Source organism: Ahaetulla prasina, chromosome 1 (genome assembly GCF_028640845.1).
Source record: "Ahaetulla prasina isolate Xishuangbanna chromosome 1, ASM2864084v1, whole genome shotgun sequence".
Classification (NCBI taxonomy): Eukaryota; Metazoa; Chordata; class Lepidosauria; order Squamata; family Colubridae; genus Ahaetulla; species Ahaetulla prasina.
In genome coordinates this window covers 21,586,631-21,606,584 of record NC_080539.1, presented here as the reverse complement: position 1 = coordinate 21,606,584, position 19,954 = coordinate 21,586,631, and the positions used below count along the sequence as shown (strand labels likewise).

Below are 19,954 nucleotides of genomic sequence, written 5' to 3'. Positions count from 1 at the left end.
CACTCAAGCGACCAGTGGACGTGTGCGTGTGCTCTTATTTGCATGAGTGGTGGGTGCGCTTACCTGCCAGCTGTGCACGTGGAGCTGCGTGCATGCACTCTTGTCCGCTGCTCAAGCAGAACCATCCCTCCCCCCCCCCCAGTCTGCAAAGGTAGGGGAACTCTGCGTTAGAGGAATAGATCTGGTTAGACCGCTACTATATATTTCAAACATACAACCCGGTAGCCGAGGTAATGTTGCTCTCATGTTGTGCCTATTTTGTAATCCGTAGAACCACTAGAAACTCGCCTAGGGAGGCTTGTTTTTAAATACATTGATATGATCCATAATTCTGGACTATTGAGTTGTATATTAAAAGTACACAGTGGCTCTGAATCCAGTCAACAAAACAGTTACTAATTTTCCCTAGCGTGTTACATCAATGCCATTTTCTGATTTAAGCTGGTGGTCATGCATAATGCCTAGGCGATGGCTGGGTTTCCATAACATACTAAACCACAATCTGTTTAACTCCTTTTAACTTGCTCTAGTTTGCTGTGCAAACTGAACCAACAGGTTTAGTATCTGAGTGAGATGGAGAATGTTTTACTGGTCTCAGTACCCCACAAACATCGCCTGCTTGGTTTTTGTCTGTTGCATGCCAGGTCAGCTCCATCCCTTGATTCATTCCACTAATAATGCAGATATCAAAAAAAGTAAGGCAGCCAGAGCAAAGTGGCTTTGGCAGAGGGAGGGGTTGGGGGTGGGCAGAATGTGTACACACAAAAGGGGCCAGATTGTCTGTTCCTATCGCCATTGTTTTCATAACACTTCACAAGCAGCAAGAGAGATGGCTCAGCCAGCCAATTTATGAGGAAGCCCCATAAAAGGAGGTTAGCATGGAGGAAAACTTTGCACTTGGCATTTTTAAAAATTGCACTCTGTCTTCTGTAGGTGGAGAGCAAGCCTCATTCTTAAGTTGAACTACATTCTGGTAAAATCTGCCCTGTGTGCTGGTGCACCCAGAACTAAATATTGTGCTGCTACAATCGCATTACATTCTGGGGCACAGCAGGCTCTCTATTGTGAGCTTAGAGATCATTGAGCCATCAAATTCTACCATCACAATTTGATCTCTGTTCACAAAATGAAACATTCTTAATTGTACTTTAAACACACACCCAAGAAGCCTTGAAGAAGGAGGCCTCTTCTAGCTCTAGAAGCATGAAAAAGGTGGAGTCTTGCCATTGAGTCAACACTAGGAGAATATTTATTCCCCATAGTTTGGGTAAATTGAAACAAAGTGTGGGGGGGTTGTTCCCAGGTAAGTCTTCCTGACTTGCCTTTGTTGTTTTGATCACATGAGAAAGGTATAATTTGAGGACACGGTGTTAGAATCTTCACAATCCATCATTATTGGCTATGTCTTTTTGTAGCCAAGAGGCAAATCTTTCTAAGAAGGGTGTGTCTTAGTGAATCAGATCAGACCTGTCCAGTCTATTTTACTCCTATTCTGGCCACCAGTTCAGATCAACTGGTCTGTCTTTTAATAATAAAAAAAAGTTGTACCTCTGACTTAGTTGCTAAATGGGTCCACCAAATTGCTCCTAAGAATAGTCTGTTTAAAAAAAATGATTTAGGAGTATACTGATTTTCTGAGATGCTGCCAAACTGTCTTTTAGAATGGTATCTCAGCAGAGCTCCATATGGCTCCCACCCTAATGACATTCAGAAAGTTACTCAAAACTTTGCTGTTATCCCAGATTTTGGGGCAGAGTGCTGGTTGACCTATGTAGCATTTTTGTTACCGTGTTTCCCCAAAAATAAGACTGGGTCTTACATTAATTTTTGCTCCAAAATAGGGCTTATTTTCCAGCTAGGTCTTACATTTGGGGAAATATGGTACTAAATGTGTTTGTCTTGCTGACGAGCTTAGCTAGGGCTTATTTTTGAGGTAGGGCTTATATTACAAGCATCCTGAAAAATCATACTAGGGCTTATTTTCCAGTTGAGTCTTATTTTAGGGGAAACAGGGTACATAGAATATCACCTTCTTCTGGATACTTATGTTGTTGTTGTTGTTGTTCTCCTTCTCCTGTTTTTACTTTTTAAAATCTAGGCTGCACAGAGTCATCTTGGAATTGGGCAGCCTCTAAATTGTATTAAATAAAAAAAAGGGGGTAGATGAGTGGTGGCACTGCTGTTTGTATCTCCTCCTTCTCGGCCTTTCTACAGGATAGGGTAACAACAAAGACCATTTAATAACAAGCCTTGGCTCTGTACTGTGTCAAGTGCTATTCAACACTTTAGAAGTGGTGTAGCAATATCAGACTGCAACCAAAAAAAGCAGACACGAATTGGAGCATTTATAAATTTTCACAGCCACCTCTCACCAAAGGTAACTTTAGTATTTGCTGTCAATGTGCTGAAAGTTCATGCAAGTTACACATGTCTCCTGTTTCTGCAAAGCTTAGCAAGGAAGCAAATCACTGTTTTCCTCTCTTGGTGGGAGGCAACCTTCCTTTTATGGAGCAGAACTATGACTATTGGAAGCTGGGGGAGGACTCTTAAGGAATGACCAGGGGGTTTTTTTTGGGGGGGGGAGGGGTTAACATACATTAAATTAGCAGCTTCTTAATTTTTCATAGAAGGTCACTGTTTAATTACAGGAAAGATGCCTGTTATTCCATCAGGTTTGTGGCCGATCATAAAAATTGCAAGCATTCCTCTGGCAGACTAGTTGTTGTTGGGAGTTGGAGCAGACACAGAGGAAGTCATTACTTCAGAGGGGAGAGTAGGAGCAAGCTGCTCAAAATTGCATTTCTCCCTGCTTTTCTCAAGCTCTAGTACTCATCCTGTCTTTAATCATGATTTTGGCATGGACATTAGATATTCAGCAAGCTGCTGTATGGTTTTATTTTGTGATGATCAATTGTATGTGTGCTGATACGCAACTATGTGGTAGGCACAACCACAATGATTTTTGTTAGTATTCCAATGAAGCGGAGGTGCTGATTTGCTTGGAAAGATCCCACGTCAGTTCTCCTTGTACAAAATGCAGAATGCACATTCATATACCCTGCAATAGCATTCCATTTCTTAGAACCATGTAAGTTGCCATCTGAAGAGTATGAAATATATTTTCTGCTGAACCAGGATTCTTTACCAACTTCAAATTTCACTTCCATGGAGAACCAGATTAAAGGTATTGCTGAAATACATTGAGAGGGAGTTGCAATTAGAAGATGAGTGAGTAAGCAGCATTCAAACCCCCAATACTTCCTGGTACCGTAGGTTTTTGGCTCATCACACATTGAACTACTGTTTTTTCATAAGGTTTTTTCACCTTTCTCTAAGTTGCATCCTACCTGGATTCTGTTGACAAAAGGAAATTAATACTATGGCCCCAGGGACTTTGTTGACTCCTTTCAGGCTGATAATTGGAAAGCACACCAAGGCTTGGTCTCCAGCTACCAGACAATGGTTAGAGAACATGGAAGTTGTAGACCAAAACATTTGGAAGGTACCAGATTGCTTGTCTATGCATTCATGTGTGGAAGCAACCCACATGTAAGGGCATCATTCTTAACTGGCTCCAGGAATTATGCTATAATATTTGTAAAATAATATCTTGTGTCAGATGATTCTCACTCAAAACCGTGTAATGACACACACAAACACACATTTGCATTATCATTAGTATTCCTTTGTCCCTTGAGTATTGGAAGAGATTTCCTTTCATTTATGAATTCTCAAGGTTATTGGATTATTTCTTCATTTACACCCTTCCTCTACATCCAGAGAGTACTCCAAGCATCCAAAAGGTACTCCAAGCACCTTCTGTTACAAAGAAGTAAGTCTTGTTGGCTGCTCTGGGACCCTTTTAAAATGATATGGGTACCATCACCATCTTCTTGTGGCCCTTCCCTTCTGTAGTCAAGATGTCTGATGTTAAAGTGTGGTACGGAGAGAGAGAGAGAGAGAGAGAGAGAGAGAGAGAGAGAGAGAGAGAGAGAGAGAGCATTAACATTCTCTCTTGCACATTCTAAAATAATACCTGCTAAAAATCCAGTATATGTTATCTATATTAATCGGATGAATTTCAGACCATTGATTAAGGTGGCTTTAATTGGACGATCATCCTAATTAGCATAATATCTCCTTTGTTCCTTGGCTTAAACCCTATCTGCGTGTCTCAGAAGTCCTTTGAGACAACAAATTAGCTCATTCAAGTGTAGCTCACTTAAAACTGGTGTTTACGAGGTCGGCTTTCTTTCTCAGAGTTTCTGACTCCCCTTATTTTGCTCTAAATCACTGTCCAAATTGCATATGTAGTAGTCAGCTAAATAATGTAAAGTCCTTTAATTTTTGGCATGTTAATATAGCAGATATTAAACTCTGCAGCACGCAGCTTAATTCTCCAAGTTGCAATTTTAGAATAGATTCTTGCGCTCTCCCCCCCCCTCCCCCGCAAGTTGAATGAGCCTTGAACAACTTTGGGGGGGGGGGTTTAGGTCACATATTACACAATGATTTGTGTTTGTTTTTAGAACATATGCAAGACCATTTCTTGCATTTGTTTTGCTATCTACTATATTGTTTGTTATACTTTGTTTGGCAAATTAATATTATGCTATGCAGCCTAAAGCCAAACTGAAGGTAGTAATTCAGTTTTTTCCTGCCTTGTTCTGTGCTGAATTAAAATACGTGGAAAGTGGTTTCATTTGGATACATTGACAAAGGTGGGGAGATGTAAAATTAGATGACAGTCAGCTTCTATTTTTAATATTAATGGTGAACCACTGGTAGGCAATAGCTGTGGATCATAAGCATTTCTTTTAAAACAATAGGAGACAGTGGTTTCTCTTGGGAAACCTGCTGTCCATTTGCAAGCATAAGTAATGGCTCAGTTCCCAAACAATCAGAGTACCAGGTATCCCCTTAAGATCACTCAGTGCAAATTAAGGAGACATTTAATTCTCAGAGCAAAGTTAGAAGTGGGGGAAAGAGGTCTTTATGGAAGTCTGTTCACTGTTTCTTCTCTCTTACCGTTTGTACAGGATTGACCAAGTTTGACTTTTCTCAAATGTTCTTATATGGATGACTCTAGTAAGCATGAGCAGGGAACTGTATGATCCAGTTAAGTATTTTCAGCAATAAAAGAGGTCAATAAATCACACATTAGTTATATAAATCAAACTCTGAATCACTTTTTAAATCATAATACTCCACCTTCCAAATTTATTCTTGGTTTCATAATGCTTTGCAAGATTACGTGTCTGAATTTAATTTAGTGGATGTTTAATAGTCCACTAATCCTTTCCTATGGGAGTACACGTTCTTCTGTACACTGAAATTGTTTTGTGCTAGATTATTTCCTGATATCTCATTCTTCTTATTTAAGGTTAAAGCCTGTGGTATAGGCAGAATTATAATTTCAGAATATGCTCGGGTGAAACTTGGGATTTCTTTTAATCCATTCATAAATATCTCTTGCTTATATATTTGCTGAACAATGAAACATTTTATTAAACAGGTAGGACAGGAAATGGCAGAGGTTTGTTGTGGGGGTTGCATTAATTGGAACTTCGTCTCATTGTTGTCTTTGGAACAAGACACCATCAAAGCATTTATTCAAATGAAGGATTCCATATATTAAAAAGAAATGACAGTTAGATGAAGTTAATATTTTCCAGTAGGAAACTAAAAGCTACTAACTCTTAATGCTCACATTCATCTTCTCACCAATATATTCTTTGGTTACCGATAAATACAAACTTAGGAATTCTATTTTGAAAGCAAAGGACTTGTTATTATATCACATCAGGCAGCCGTATTGGAAAAAGGAGCAAAGTCTAGTACTGTAGGTTGTTAGTTTTCAGAATCAAACAAATTAAGGCAGTGTAATATTGTACCATCTGTTTGAGATACAGAAAAAGCATATGCAGACTCCAGAGCTGCTATTCAACTATTTAAAAAGAAAGTATATAGTTTAGGGGGGAAAACCCATCAGTAAAAGGCACAATTTATTCATTGTTACAGAAAGTGATATTTACTTTTTTTTCTCTTCAAACAGTTGTCACTGTACTGAAATCTGTGAACTGAGAAAGACTCCTGGCTCTTGATACTAAATATATTGGATTTTTATCTCATGTATTTTTTGAGGTGTATGTTACAACCTTTTTCAAATAAATCCCCACCTTTAAGTTTTGACACGACAAATTGCTCTAAACAGGGCAAAAATGTAACTATATTCTGACTTATTTCTTTGATAATGGCCAGAAAAGGCCATTATTATTTTAATCATGGTTTACTGAATAAATCAGAATTACTGGAGTATTGCTGAGCTACAGACCACAGTAGCTGGATTCACACACTGAAAGCAAAATTGAGCAGGTCACTTAATTACTTAATCTACGAATTGAGCTAATACTATAATGGACATGAAATAATGAGTGGTCATTTGGCTATTCCACTAATGTCACATTAACTCTCAATTTTAAAATTGTGTTGATTTTACATACATTCTTTTTCTCTTGAGCCTTTTGACCTGATGTTAAAAAAACAACTTTTGAAACTCCTCATTATTGTAGAAGCAGCTTGATGCTAGCAGCATTGTGGGATAGCAGTTTAAAAAACTTTTACTTCAATCACAGGATTATTAAGTGGCCATTCCAATGCTGCAAGCAACTGTAAGATAAAATAAATCTGTGGGAACACAGAATCAGCTGTTCCAATCTTTGGCTCATGTTGCTTATTTCTATATCACTGAAATGATGCACTCCAGATTTCAAAAAAAGCTGTTCATCTCTTTAAAGTCTCCTTTTGCCTTTTTGTTCTGACTGCCGGTGGAAGTCTGTGATGCAATGCAATGCAGTGCTTTTATTTAAGTGAATTGTATAGCTTCCCAGTATCAAACAGGTAGGTTTTATTTGCAAAACATATTAATGAAAGTGTTGATAGTTTTATAAGCACTTGTGGCTTCATACAAAGAACAAATAAAAAGAACAAAACAAGAAGAGAAAAATATTACATGTTTTTTTCCCCTTCTCACCAAAATATTATCCTGCAACAGATTTATTGTCTCGGGATGTATTCAGTTAAATTCACTGTAGGCTTTCAAATCTTCTATATGTAAAGAATTCAGGGTCCCTTCTTTTTTGGAAGGAGCAATCAATGTGAGGTGAGAAAATGTCATAGGAAGAATTTGAGACACTGGTGAGTCAATTGATGTTTCAATTTACATACATGTATATGTATCATTGACTATGCTAAAGCCTTTGTGTGGATCAAAACAAATTGTGGCAAGTTCTTAAAGAGATGGGCATACCAGACCATCTTATTTGTCTCTTGAGAAACCTGTATATGGGTCAAGAAGCAACAGTGAGAACTGGACACGGAACCACTGATTGGTTCAAAATTGGGAAAGGAGTCTGGCAAGGCTGTATACTATCGCCCTGCCTATTTAACTTATATGCAGAGCACATCATGAGAAAGGCGGGGCTGGATGAATCAAAAGTTGGAATTAAGATTGACGGGAGAAATATCAACAACCTCAGATACGCAGATGATATCACTCTAATGGCAGAAAGCAAAGAGGAACTAAAAAGCCTCTTGATGTGGGTGAAGTAGGAGAGTGCAAAAGTTGGCTTGAAACTCAACATTAAGAAAACTAAAATCATGGCATCCGGCCCTCTCAATTCCTGGCAGATAGATGGGGAAGAAATGGAGGTAGTGACAGATTTTATTTTCCTGGGCTCCAAGATCACCGCAGAGGGGGACTGCAGCCAAGAAATTAAAAGACGCTTGCTCCTGGGGAGAAAAGCTATGGCAAATCTAGACAGTGTACTAAAAAGGAGAGACATCACCCTGCTAACAAATGTGTGTATAGTCAAGGCTATGGTTTTCCAAGTTGCAATGTATGGCTGTGAATGTTGGACCATAAGAAAGCTGAGCGCCAAAGAATTGAAGCCTTTGAACTCTGGTGCTGGAGAAGACTCCTGCGAGTCCCTTGGACTGCAAGGCAAACAAAAGTCAGTCCTAAAGGAGATCAACTCTGACTGCTCTTTAGAAGGCAGATCCTGAAGATGAAACTCAAATACTTTGGCCACCTATTGAGAAGGAAGGACTCCCTGGAGAAGAGTCTAATGCTGGGAAAGATTGAGGGCAAAAGAAGAATGGGATGACAGAGAATGAGGTGGCTGGATGGAGTCACTGAAGCAGTCGGCATGAACTTAAATGGACTCCAGAGGATGGTAGAGAACAGGAAGGCCTGAAGGAATGTTGTCCAAAGGGTCGCGATGGGTCGGACATGACTTCACAACTAACAACAAAATATGTATCACACTATGTTCCTGTGTTATGCAGAGCACAGGAAAGGATTAAGAACTAGTATGCCATAAAAAAAAAAAAGAAACAGCTATGTGCAAGTATACAGCATGTACCTCCAAATTGGTGGATTGTGGGTAATGGTCGTTGGTTTACAAAATAACCTCTAGGTTAGAGATGCTAGCTTGCATAAAATAATATCAACATGCCTGAGGGAAAACTGGGCTTTGGTGGTGCTTGTGCCATACTGGCAAAAACATCCCAGAATTGACTAATACTGTACCTAATGCTAATACCATTGCAAGCAGTGCTATATCTGGCAAAGTTGCACTTAAGATAGGTAGCCTAGTTTATACCTTTTCTTTATTAAAAAAAGCAAGGTGAGACATTTTCACTGCTTTAGGTGATCACTTTATTCTGTATTTCATTCTGGTTGATCAAAAGCAGTGCACTTCTTCACATCACACATACTGTAACTAACTGATAAAACTCATTGTTCTAAGATGCCTTTAAAATAAAACGATCTAAGAAGACCTCTTTGATCAAATCAGAAGTCTGTCGATAGGAATCTTTCATCTTTAGCAACTCCAAAAGAAAGCATAAAAGGCTTAATGTACTGCACTCTTGGAAATTATTTTCAAAAAATGCTATTTATTTAGCCATCATCACTAATAAACATGTTTAAGACCTTCAGAATAACAGACATCTTTTATTTGGTGACAATGAACTCCATATTATATCTATTTAAGGGGGAGGAGTCAGTTGGATTACTCATTATAATATCTAAATTTCACTTTTAACTCAGTGGTAGAATTCAAATTTTTTTACTACCGGTTCTGTGGGCGTGGCTTGATGGGTGTGGCAGGGAAGGATCCTGCAAAATCTCCATTCCCTCCTCATGCCTGGGGGAAGGATATTGCAAATCCCCATTCCCACCCCACTCGGGCCAGCCAGAGGTGGTATTTGCCAGTTCTCCAAACTAGTCAAAATTTCCACTACCGGTTCTCCAGAACCTGTCAAAACCTGCTGAATAGCACCCCTGTTTCAACTTCAGAGCCAACATGTTTTTCAAGCTGAAATAATGTGGTGTACTACCTTCAGCCTCAACAGTATTTTGACTCCATGGCATACTTTCTGTTCACTCAGTATTCTACTTAAAATCCCCCAGATGAATTGGGAGGATTAAGATGTATTTCTTTTCGAACATATTGCTGAATCTGTTCTTAAGAAGACTAAAAAACAAGAACATATCAACCTATATTTTCATTGAAAGAAGGCATTATTCTATTGGTAAAGATCAGAAATGAGAAGTATTAGTGACCTTCCAGATGTTGCTGAACCAAAAATATAAGAATCATTTCTTTGGCATAGGTACACACAATTTTCCTTCATTCCACCCCCAGTCTGAGTATTTGTTTTTCTTTCATTCTTTGTTTGATTCTCAGAGACTGCCTGGACAAGTTCCTGTGGTTTTCTTGGTGAGATTTTTCAGGAGCAGTTTGCCATTGCTGCCTTCCTAGGGCTGAGAGAAAGTGACTGGCCAGGGCTACCCAGCTAGCTTTGTGCCTAAGGCAGAACTAGAATTCACAGTCTTCAAGTTTCTGGTCTGATACTTTAATCATTACACCAAACTGGCTCTCCGTCTAAATATATGATATTAACTGCCAGTAACAACTTTTAAAATATGCAAACCAAGCCACTCAGATAAAAGAAATCAACATTATTTTTGCTGCACTTTTGTTGATACAGATGTTGACTTTTATAATAAGCCAAATAAGCAGAATCTTCAAAAGAAAATCTGTTATTCCATAGTCAAACACATTTCATATATTCTAGTACTCCTATTGTATTTGCCATTAGGGTTTTCCCTTCCACCCCTTCTTTTTTCCCCCTCTTCTGTGCTTAATCCCTATTTCCTAGCAGTTCAATTTTAATAATATTCTTACATTATATAAGGAACTGTTGGAAATTCAGGCAGCAATATGACAGACATATTTTCCTGTAAGATCAACTGAAAAGAGTAAAATTTCCAAGTTCATACAAAAGGATTTTTGCTTTTAACCAAGAAATGGAGAAATTGTAATGGCCATATTTCAGGCAGAGATACAAAATGCAGCATAATATAATTCAGTAGGGGATAATTGTGGATTACAGATCAGAAGAAATGCTGCAAAGACAATAAGCCTCAGATATTAATAAAGAATTGGCTGGCCTAATTCACTGATCTTCATCAGGGGAATTTATTCAACAGTTTAAAGAAATCTATTAAGTCACATTCCTATAGAAAAGCAAATATGTCTGAACCCAGCTTGTCTAATACTGACTCATCTGGAGGGAAGGCAGTCTCTAAGGGCTGACCATCTAACCTTGATAAAGATCAATGAAAATGCACTGGGAATTATTTATAAAATAAGTACTCTGCCTTAGGTGCAAAAACTCTTCTATTCCCTTTGGGAAAATCTAATTGGGTGTGGTATGATATAAATTAACACATAATGAAAAGTTACTTTCAATTGTGAGGTGGTGGGAAATTATGTATTTTTTTTTAAATCTTGCAAATGTCAAATCCTTCAAGCCTGAAATTTTTAATTTGGGAGTATTCAGAGTCCCGATTTTGTCCATGTCCTCTTACTTAGCTGGTCAGGTGGTAGCAACTTAAAAATCTTACATGTAGAAGACCCCCTAATCTATTTCAAGGCAGTTTCCCTGCACTCTGAGCATTAAGCTGAAAAAAGTGGGGTTTGCCTGTTCAATGTAGATATTTCTCTTCTCTGTCAAAAGGGAATTTAATCAAAGATGTGAAGCCTGAGAAAACCAGCTAGTCCCATCTGTTAATAATCACTAATAACTAGAATGATTGAGAACTGGAATGAACCGAGTCTTGTAAAAATGAGCTAGAATTACTTTTATATTAAAGTTTTACAGACAATAAATATAGCGCCTAGAGATTTTATGAAAGAAATGATTTCAGGTGCCCAATGTCAGTTCCTGATGTAACGTTTCAATTTTTGCAATGAAAAAAGCCTACTTTTTTGAAGATTTTCCACAATTTTGTTCAAGCTTGCCTAAGGAGGGAACATTGTACCAAATCATTACTTTAGGTTTTTTTTATTATTATTTATGGCTAAAACATTAATGACCTCATTGATGTTCAGCTTCTTCCATGTGGATCTCTTTAGAAGCTACTGGCAAGTTTGCAGTGCTTTGTGCGGTTCAAAAGGGAGTGTTTTACAGAAGTTGTACTGGGATAAATGGGGGAGGGGGTGCAGGGAGTATAGGCAAGTCCTGATCAAATCCATGAATCTTGTCTAGCTATCATCTTGGATGTAGCCTTTCTGTGTGCAGAGAAACTGATAAGGTTAAAACTATACCAGACCTCCCGCAATCCATGTAGCTTATAGGGCAGATTAGAGGAAAGGTCTCCAACCTTGGCCACTTGAAGACTTTAAGAACTTCTGCAAGTTGAAGTCCACAAATCTTAAAGTGGCCAAGGTTGGAGATTAGAGCAAAGCTTTCCCTCTACCTACTTATTCTTTTTTTAAAAAAAATATTTTATTGATTTTAATCTATTGTTAACCATTTTGGAGAAAAGACTTGCAGACATATATAAAACAATATATTAGCGGTTCTGCTTCTGATTTCTTGTGTCCCCTCGTCTCAAATTTGGGTGATGCAAAGATGCATGCTACCTTTTTGAACTTCTGATTCTTCTATTACCTGCTTTTTTAAGCTAGGTTTTGAAACTAAGCAGACTTGTGCAACACTTTGCTTTCCTTAATCTGATTTTATCTTAACCTTTGAAGGCTATATTGGCTCTTTTATTAGAACTGTTTGAATTATTATTTGAAGTGTGGTATAGTGACACTATACGCTGCCTGGGGTATCAACTGGAGTGCTGTGAGGCTCAGTCTTGGCCTGATCTTTAATGTTTTTATTAATGCCTTGGCTAAACGGTGGGCTACAATATTTATCTGCTTTGCAGAAGTCAAAATAGATAAAGAAAAATGGACTGGTAAATGGAATGAAATTTAATAAAAAGACAAAGACAATTAGGAAAAAAAGTCAGAATACTCATATATAAAGAATGAGGATACCTAATATGATAATCATACTTTTTAAAAAGAACTTGGATTTATGGTTGATTATAAGCTGAAAAGCAATCCGCAGGGTGATATTCAGTAACTGGCAAAAAAGGCAAATTCAGTTTTAGAATGCCTATTATTAAAAGTTTTGTTTCCAAACATAGAATAATAGTTACAGTACACTATATTCTAAATAGATCAGACCTCCACTTCTAAGTACTGAGTTTGAGTTTGAGTACTACATTGTAAAAAGGATTTAGAGAAAGCGAAAGAAGTGGAAGGAAGACAAATAGGTGAGAAAACCTGTGTATAATTGGGGTGACTTATGACAGATTGCTGCTGCATTGTACTAGGTTTGCAAAGTTTTATTGGGTTTGGGGCAACAGTGATGTATGAATATTGGTCTTCCATATGTCAGGAAGTGTAATCTGGGAATGGGGAGGGAGAGTAGATCTGGGCTATGATGGGAGATGGGAAGGATGACATAATGAGAAATGTTATGGGGTGTCTACAGTTTGGTTCTGCTCCACCTGCCTTGTTCCATGATCCTGCTGGCCAGTTCACTGATGACCTTAATCAGCTATTGGTAAATTTGATCTTTTTTCAAATAAGACATGCTCATAAACATTCATGGCTGGATCAGATGTGCATTACTGAAGCTTGTTGGGGGGTGGGCAGAGATATGTTTTTTTTTTTCAGAGAACTGGTCTCTGGGAACTAGATTCTAGAGCATCTGAGGTGCTATGGTCAAGTAGGGTAGCAATGAAAATAAGTATCTTGATGATGACCAGAGATATTGCTTGAGATGATAGAGTATGAATCCTTTGGCATAAAGTGCTCAGTGGTATTTCTGACTGAGCTCTCAGATCACATCTCTAGATGAGTGTTGGAATTCCCAATGATTGTCATAGGGAGATTTTGATCATCATATCCTGGGATCGGTTTCTGGGAAGGGTGAGAAGATCATGGTACAGATTCTGATGGATTTAGTAAAGCTTTCAAAATGTAAGAGCAATTGAACAGTGGAACTAATTGCCAATGTCAGTAGTGAATTCCCCTTCCTTGGATATGTCCAACCAAAATCATATGTTGGTGATGCTGTAGTTTAGATTTCTATGTGGAGCACAGTGTTGAGTTCAAGTCCACACATCTTGAAGTTGTTCGAAAAACGCTGGCATAAATAGTCGCTTCTAACTTCATAGTGAGTTTTTCTTCTGTAAATGCAGCCTATCAAGCAATTGCATACATATTACAAGTTGGACAATGTAAGGGGTAAAAGCTTTGGATCCTATTCAGCCCCAGCCTACAAATATTTTTTTTAAGGTTGTAATTTCATGAAGTTTTACACCTTCATCCATGAGATTTTGGTATTTTTACCCAAAACTCATGAAATTTGGCGTTCTTACAAGTCTATATTATTTCCCTTGTAATGTTGGTCCCCTTGACACCATGTGAGCCTCCAGTTGCCAAATCCAAGATTATATATGGTGGCATTTTTTTTTCACTTTAAAAATTAAATAATATGCCAATTATTCTGGCAAATTGTTTTGATGACCTCAATGTTATTTTTAGAACTATGAAAGTTCTAAATTTTCATAATTTTATAATTTTTTGATATGAAATAAGAATCACTTTTAAGATTTTTGAAGAAAATATTGCTATGCACAAATGTTATAGACATAAAAAAAGTCCAGATGATTGGTGTTTGATATGTTTTTACTTGTTCTTCAGAGCTTAATAGACCTTTTTTCTATCTCTTTTTAGGTCGGATGAAATTGAGATGATCATGACAGACCTTGAAAGAGCAAATCAAGTAAGATTTTAAAGTTGGATAGTATCTTCTTTCTGGCTTTGATGAGAAAGCTTTTTTTGTTTTTCACTGTCATCACCCTTGAAGATATCAAAATTACCAGCTCATAGTTAAGGACCTAAGAGCAGCCTGGACACTTGCCTCCATGCATTCTTGCTTTTGAAGTATAAATGACTACTATTGGCTTTACTTCCAGTTTTGGTAACCTTGTTTGAAGTCTTGGTTAAGTAGGAATGACAGATAAAGCAGCTGTTGATATTTTTTGTGCCCAATTGTCAAATCATTGGTCTGTTTTCTTCTTCTTCTATTATCTTGGCTGTAAGCAGAATACTGAGGGGAGAAAAAAAATTAAATTCACTTTTACCTTCTCTTTTTCATGTATTTTTTATTGCATTAGTTTTTTATCTTAGCTGTTGTGACCGAGGCCCAAGTAGTGATTACCAAACACAATTCAGTCCTGAACAAACTTAGTTTATTAGAACAGCTGAGAATGAATTCATTCTCAGCTTAGTCCAAATTCTTCATAAACTGTCCTTCTGACTTATCACCAACTTTTGTTGTCTTTGGCAACCTGCCAAAGCTTTTCTTGGCAAAAATCCTACAAGTTCAAGAAGCAGTGGAATCAACGTTGCTTTTCTGCAAAGAACCTGCTGCTCTTTTAAGCCTTATGGGAGTGGCCAATCATCTTCTAGCCTTACTCCTGAGTCATCCTTTTTGCTTCAGTTGCTCTTGCCTTCCAGCAGCTCTTCACAGGTGTGCACTAGGAATAGGCTCCTCCTGTTCCTCTGCCTCTCTGCTGTCCGCCTCTGGAGGCTCTGGAGTCCACGCATCACTCCTAGATGGCCCTGGCCCCATCTCTGCCTCCAATGCAGATCCCTTGTCCGGGTCTTCCCCTGACTCCAGGACTGACCCACTGTGCTCCCCAGCCTCCTCACTGTCCAACTCCGCTGCCTGGTCCACAGGATGCTGGCGGTCCACAACATTAGCATTTTTAAACTTCATTTAGAAAATAGATTTGGTTGTAGACATGATCAGTTCAATTTTATATTCAAAGTTTATTTATTTATTTATTTATTTTGTCACAACATCATACAAAAAGATTATATAGTATATACACATATAAACATATATAGGAAGAAGAAAAGAAAAACAATAGGACAGGAACGGTAGGCACGTTTGTGCGCTTATGCACGCCCCTTATGGTCCTCTTAGGAATGGGGTGAGGTCAATAGTAGAAAGTTTTTGGTTAAAGCTGTTAGGATTATGGGAAGAGACCACAGAGTCAGGTAAAGTATTCCAAGCACTGATGATTCTGTTGCAGAAGTCGTATTTTCTGCAATCTAGATTAAAGCGGTTTACATTAAGTTTAAATCTATTGGTTGCCCTTGTATTATTGCAATTAAAGCTGAAGTAGTCTTTGACAGGAAGGACATTACTGTGTTAAACTGTGTGCACCAAATGGGAAAGAATGATTATTTTGGATTCCCTATTCCATCATCATATAAAGATACCTTCTCTAATAAAAACCATTTACTTGAAGAGCCAAGGAAAGAAATTCCTCAGGATTGTCTTAAAGGTGCTTTTCACTTCTCATCCAAGAAGTTTCATTGGTTGAACCGATGTAGCTTCTTGGATGGCAAGCGAAACATTTTCAAGGAAAAACAAAGTCCAGTTGCCTTGTCTGAAAAATATATTGTGCTTCCAACTCTGAGACCATTTGGAAAGAAAAGAAAGAGCCATGACTGGAAGCCCTGAAATTTGAAATACTGGAGTATCTAGGCACCCAAAGTTGCAATTTTGCTGGAACTGGATTTGGAGAGGCCTACAAGCCTCTCTGCTTTTACCATTTTATGTCCTTGTTGAGTCTGTTATCTTTGAAGCTAGTTTGGAAAGCTGTAGGAGGAGCAAACACCATTTTTCCCTCTCTCTCTCTCTCTCCAATAAACTATGGTCAGTAAGCACCATCTACAATGAATTATTCCTGCTTTAAACCATCCAGAAGGGGATGCTTCTACAGTAGCATGTACTTGCTCCAACAAGTACATTTATAATTTAAGGTTTTCATGCACTTCTTTTCCCTCTAGAGCTACTGTTTTTTGTGTCATGTATTCATTAAAAACAAATGTGGAACAGTTGATGTGTTAGATTTCAACTAAGGAGAACTTGATCCAGCACCTCTTCTCAAAGCCAGGAAGTTTGTTGGGCAGCGTTGATCCAGTCCTCAAGTTGTTTATAGGAAAAGATCCCATAAATGTCATATCCAAGCAGCGAGCTGCATTTATTCATAGAAAAGCCCAGTGCTTGTAAGCACTGTGCAAAAACTTGGGATTTTGTAGATTGGGTGGCCTCTTCTTCTTCTATTTCCTTACTATGGGTTTTGTAAGGATGAGAGGAACTATTTTGCATGGTACAGCGCATCCCATGGAACAGAGTGGGAAAAGGTAGCTCTCTAGATATTGGAATTACAATTCCCATCAGCTTGATAATTGGCCATACATACTGCTTTGGGTTGATGAGAAACATATTCAGCAGCCTCTGCCATATTAGAGGTTATTGCCTCCTGTTATTTTTTTTAAAGCAGGATAAAAATGTAATGTGGATTAAGCCTGTAACCATTCTCCTTACCTTGTACCCTTCACTGTGTGTGTGTATGCCAAGGAGAGACATGGTTATGGAAGAAAGAGACTCCACAAAAGGCCATTGTGATTATTTCAGGCAAAGCAGACTGAGGATCACTTAATTCAGCATTTACTCATGAGAATTATTCCCACAAGGAATCATGCAACTCTGCCTGCCTTGGCTCAGAATACAGAAGGCAATTGAATCAAAGGAATCCATTTCCACTCGCATTCATCCAGCCTGGGAAATTCAGTGGGCCACAGCATTTGTGTCAGCAGGGGATTCCTTGCTCCTAGCGTTAAATTACTGTCATAATCGCTCAATTATTTCTTCCTTGTACTGTTTAAAATAAAAATCCATCACATTCAGAGGTTCTCCCCCCATCATTTATTAGGTTGAGTGTTTAGGAAAATCAATTATACTCAGTCGGGCATGAATTGATGAATGTTCGTGCAATAATTGCCAGTTGTTAAATCAAATGTACATTCTCTCCCTCTCTCCCATCCTCACTTCCTGATTCCCCCCCCTTTTTTTTTTTTTCAGAGGGCAGAGGTAGCTCAAAGAGAAGCAGAGTCCTTGAAGGAACAACTCTCATCTGCAAACAAATCTCTCCAGCTGGCTAACCAGATTCAGAAAGCACCGGATGTGGTAAGAGGCAGCCCCTATTTCCAATAATCTTCTTGGAGTGCCTGCCATCAAACTTCTTAAACTTTCCTCCTGTGTAAAGCTAAATTATTTAGACGGAATCTTCTACCCTGGAAGAACTGGACATTTCAGGATTGGGGTGTTTGCGGGGGAAACACATATATAATAACCCTACGGTTTTCCTAGGGGAAGCTGGAAGGTAATATTTGCTGATCTAAAGCCAATTCTCCTTGTGTTCTCTTCTGCCAGTAGATTGTTAGAAATTGCATTGATTTATTTAAAACATTTGTATAGTCGTCCATTTTAAACCAACTCTGGGGGGGCTTAAAAATAATATGGGAACGGGAAATGGAACAGGGGGTTGTGTGGAGTTTCGTGCCATGCCTCTAATGTACCAATTGCATGCTAGCAAGTTACAGAAGGTGATGGCCTCTCCCTTGCTGAACCATCTTTTCATCTCAAGAAGCAGTGAACATTTATAAAGTATGTAGGCCTTAGAACAGATTCTGCATTATTTCCATGGTTAGTTTCCTGATCTCATGATAATAGAGGTTAATTTTTGTTGTTCATTGCATATCCTAACTCTTATAGGTACAGGTAGTTCTCAACGTAACGACAGTTCATTTAGTGACCAAAGTCGCAACGGCATTGAAAATAAGTGACTTAATGACCATTTTTTCATACTTACGACTGTGGCAACATCCTCATGGTCACATGATCAAACTTAAAAGAGTTGGAAACTGGCATGTATTTATGACGGTTGCAGTGTCCCAGGGTCATGCGATCGATCCCCTTTTGCAACCTTCTCACAAGCAAAGTCCATGGGGAAGCCAGATTCACTTAACAACTGTGTTACTAACTTTCAGTAACACAGTGCAATGATTCGCTTAATACTGTGGCAAGAAAGGTCGTAAAATGTCTTGCTTAGCAACAGAAATTTTGGACTCAATTGTGGTCGTAAGTGGAGGACTACCTTTGTGTGTGTGTATGTGTGTGCATGTGTGTTTGTGTTTGTGTGTGTGTGTGCATTCACATGTATACATACACTGCAAGACACACGTCAGATCTTGGTACTTGATTTGTTTTTATAGAGAGAGCTCTACATGTGGTATTCCCATGAAGGAAGAATACTTTGCATTGGCCCAAATCATATGCAGTCTTTAACATAGCATTTATCATGATTACATAAGCAAGATGCTGTAAGCCTGAGTGAAACCTTGGGCAAAGCTTTGCAAATTTTGGTAGTAATGGTTTAATTGTATCTTGTGCTTGTGGGTTGTGATTCTTCATAAACCAGGAAAAACATCAAGGCAATTTCTAGTTTAGGGTTAAGTTCCAGTTAAATGCTAAGCAAGCTATGGCCCCTGGGTTACTTGGGTAGCTTATTTACTGAATTAGAGTTCGTTTTAAACAACCCAATCCTGAAAGTTCACATAAATGATCAGTTCCAAAGTTGAATTAATGCATAGGTACACTCTGTGAGGCTGGGGGGAGGGTCAAATGCTACCTTAGTTAAAAATTTCATAAGGAACAGTCTCTAGAAGGCTCAACGGTATCTCTACCAAAACATCCAAGAATGTTTATTATTCAAAATAATAGTGATTAATTAATAGAACATAGTGTATTCAAGTACAATTGAAGCAGATATTAGTTACAGCACAGACTTCAGAGGTCCCTTCCAGCCCTTTGATTCGATTAAATAAAATGTGCTAACAATAGCAGTAGAAGATAGCTCCTAATCAGGATATTTTTTACAAGCCCAGCTTTCTCCCAATTTGCTATCTTTGGGAGGGAGGGTGGGACAAATCCAGCACGTCTAGAAACAGCCAGGCCAGGGAAGGCTTTATTAGCTGTTGGCCTTGAAAGTAGATTTTCTGGGTAGAAGTTCCATTGCATAAAATAAGAAATTGTGTGGAAATAAAGATTAGTCTTCATAATAAATTCCGACTTAATCCAAAAAGCAGAATTAGTTATCAAACTGGTAAACTAACTACAGGTAGTCCTCAATTTATAACCACAATTGAGCCCAAAATTTATGTTGCTAAGTGAGAAATTTGTTGAGTGAGTTTTGCCCCATTTTACAACTTTTCTTGCCCCATTCGTTAAGTGAATCACTGCAGTTGTTAAATTAGTAATAATAGTAATAGTAGTAGTAGTAGTAGTAGTAGTAGTAATAATAATAATAATAATAATAATAATAATAATAATAATAATAATAATAATAATAATAATAATAATAATAATATTTTAATTTGTATACCGCCCTTCTCCCGAAGGACTCAGGGCGGTGAACAGGCAGATAAAATACAAAACATACACAACCCGGTTGTTAAGTGAATCTGGTTTCCCATTGACTTCACTTGTCAGTAGATTACAAAAGGTGATCACATGACCCTGGGACACTGCAACCGTCATAAATGTGAGTCAGTTGACAAGGATCTGAATGTGACCATGGGGATGCTGCCACAGTTGTAAGTGCAAAATAAGTCAC

At 38.2% G+C, this 19,954-nt stretch overlaps 1 protein-coding gene across 9 annotated transcripts in view; it reads left to right on the top strand.

The window, feature by feature from the left end:
* CUX1 (cut like homeobox 1) overlaps nucleotides 1-19,954 on the top strand; it is a 374,189-nt gene that overhangs the window by 216,886 nt on the left and 137,349 nt on the right. For all 9 annotated transcript variants that reach the window (XR_009152844.1, XR_009152843.1, XM_058164380.1 and 6 more), the window contains exons 9-10: nucleotides 14,154-14,202; nucleotides 17,362-17,466. Coding sequence is in view for 7 of the 9 variants with exons in the window: in XM_058164380.1 (XP_058020363.1) it covers nucleotides 14,154-14,202; nucleotides 17,362-17,466 (154 nt within the window). In the remaining 2 variants the exon portion in view is untranslated. The remainder of the gene's footprint in view (nucleotides 1-14,153; nucleotides 14,203-17,361; nucleotides 17,467-19,954) is intronic.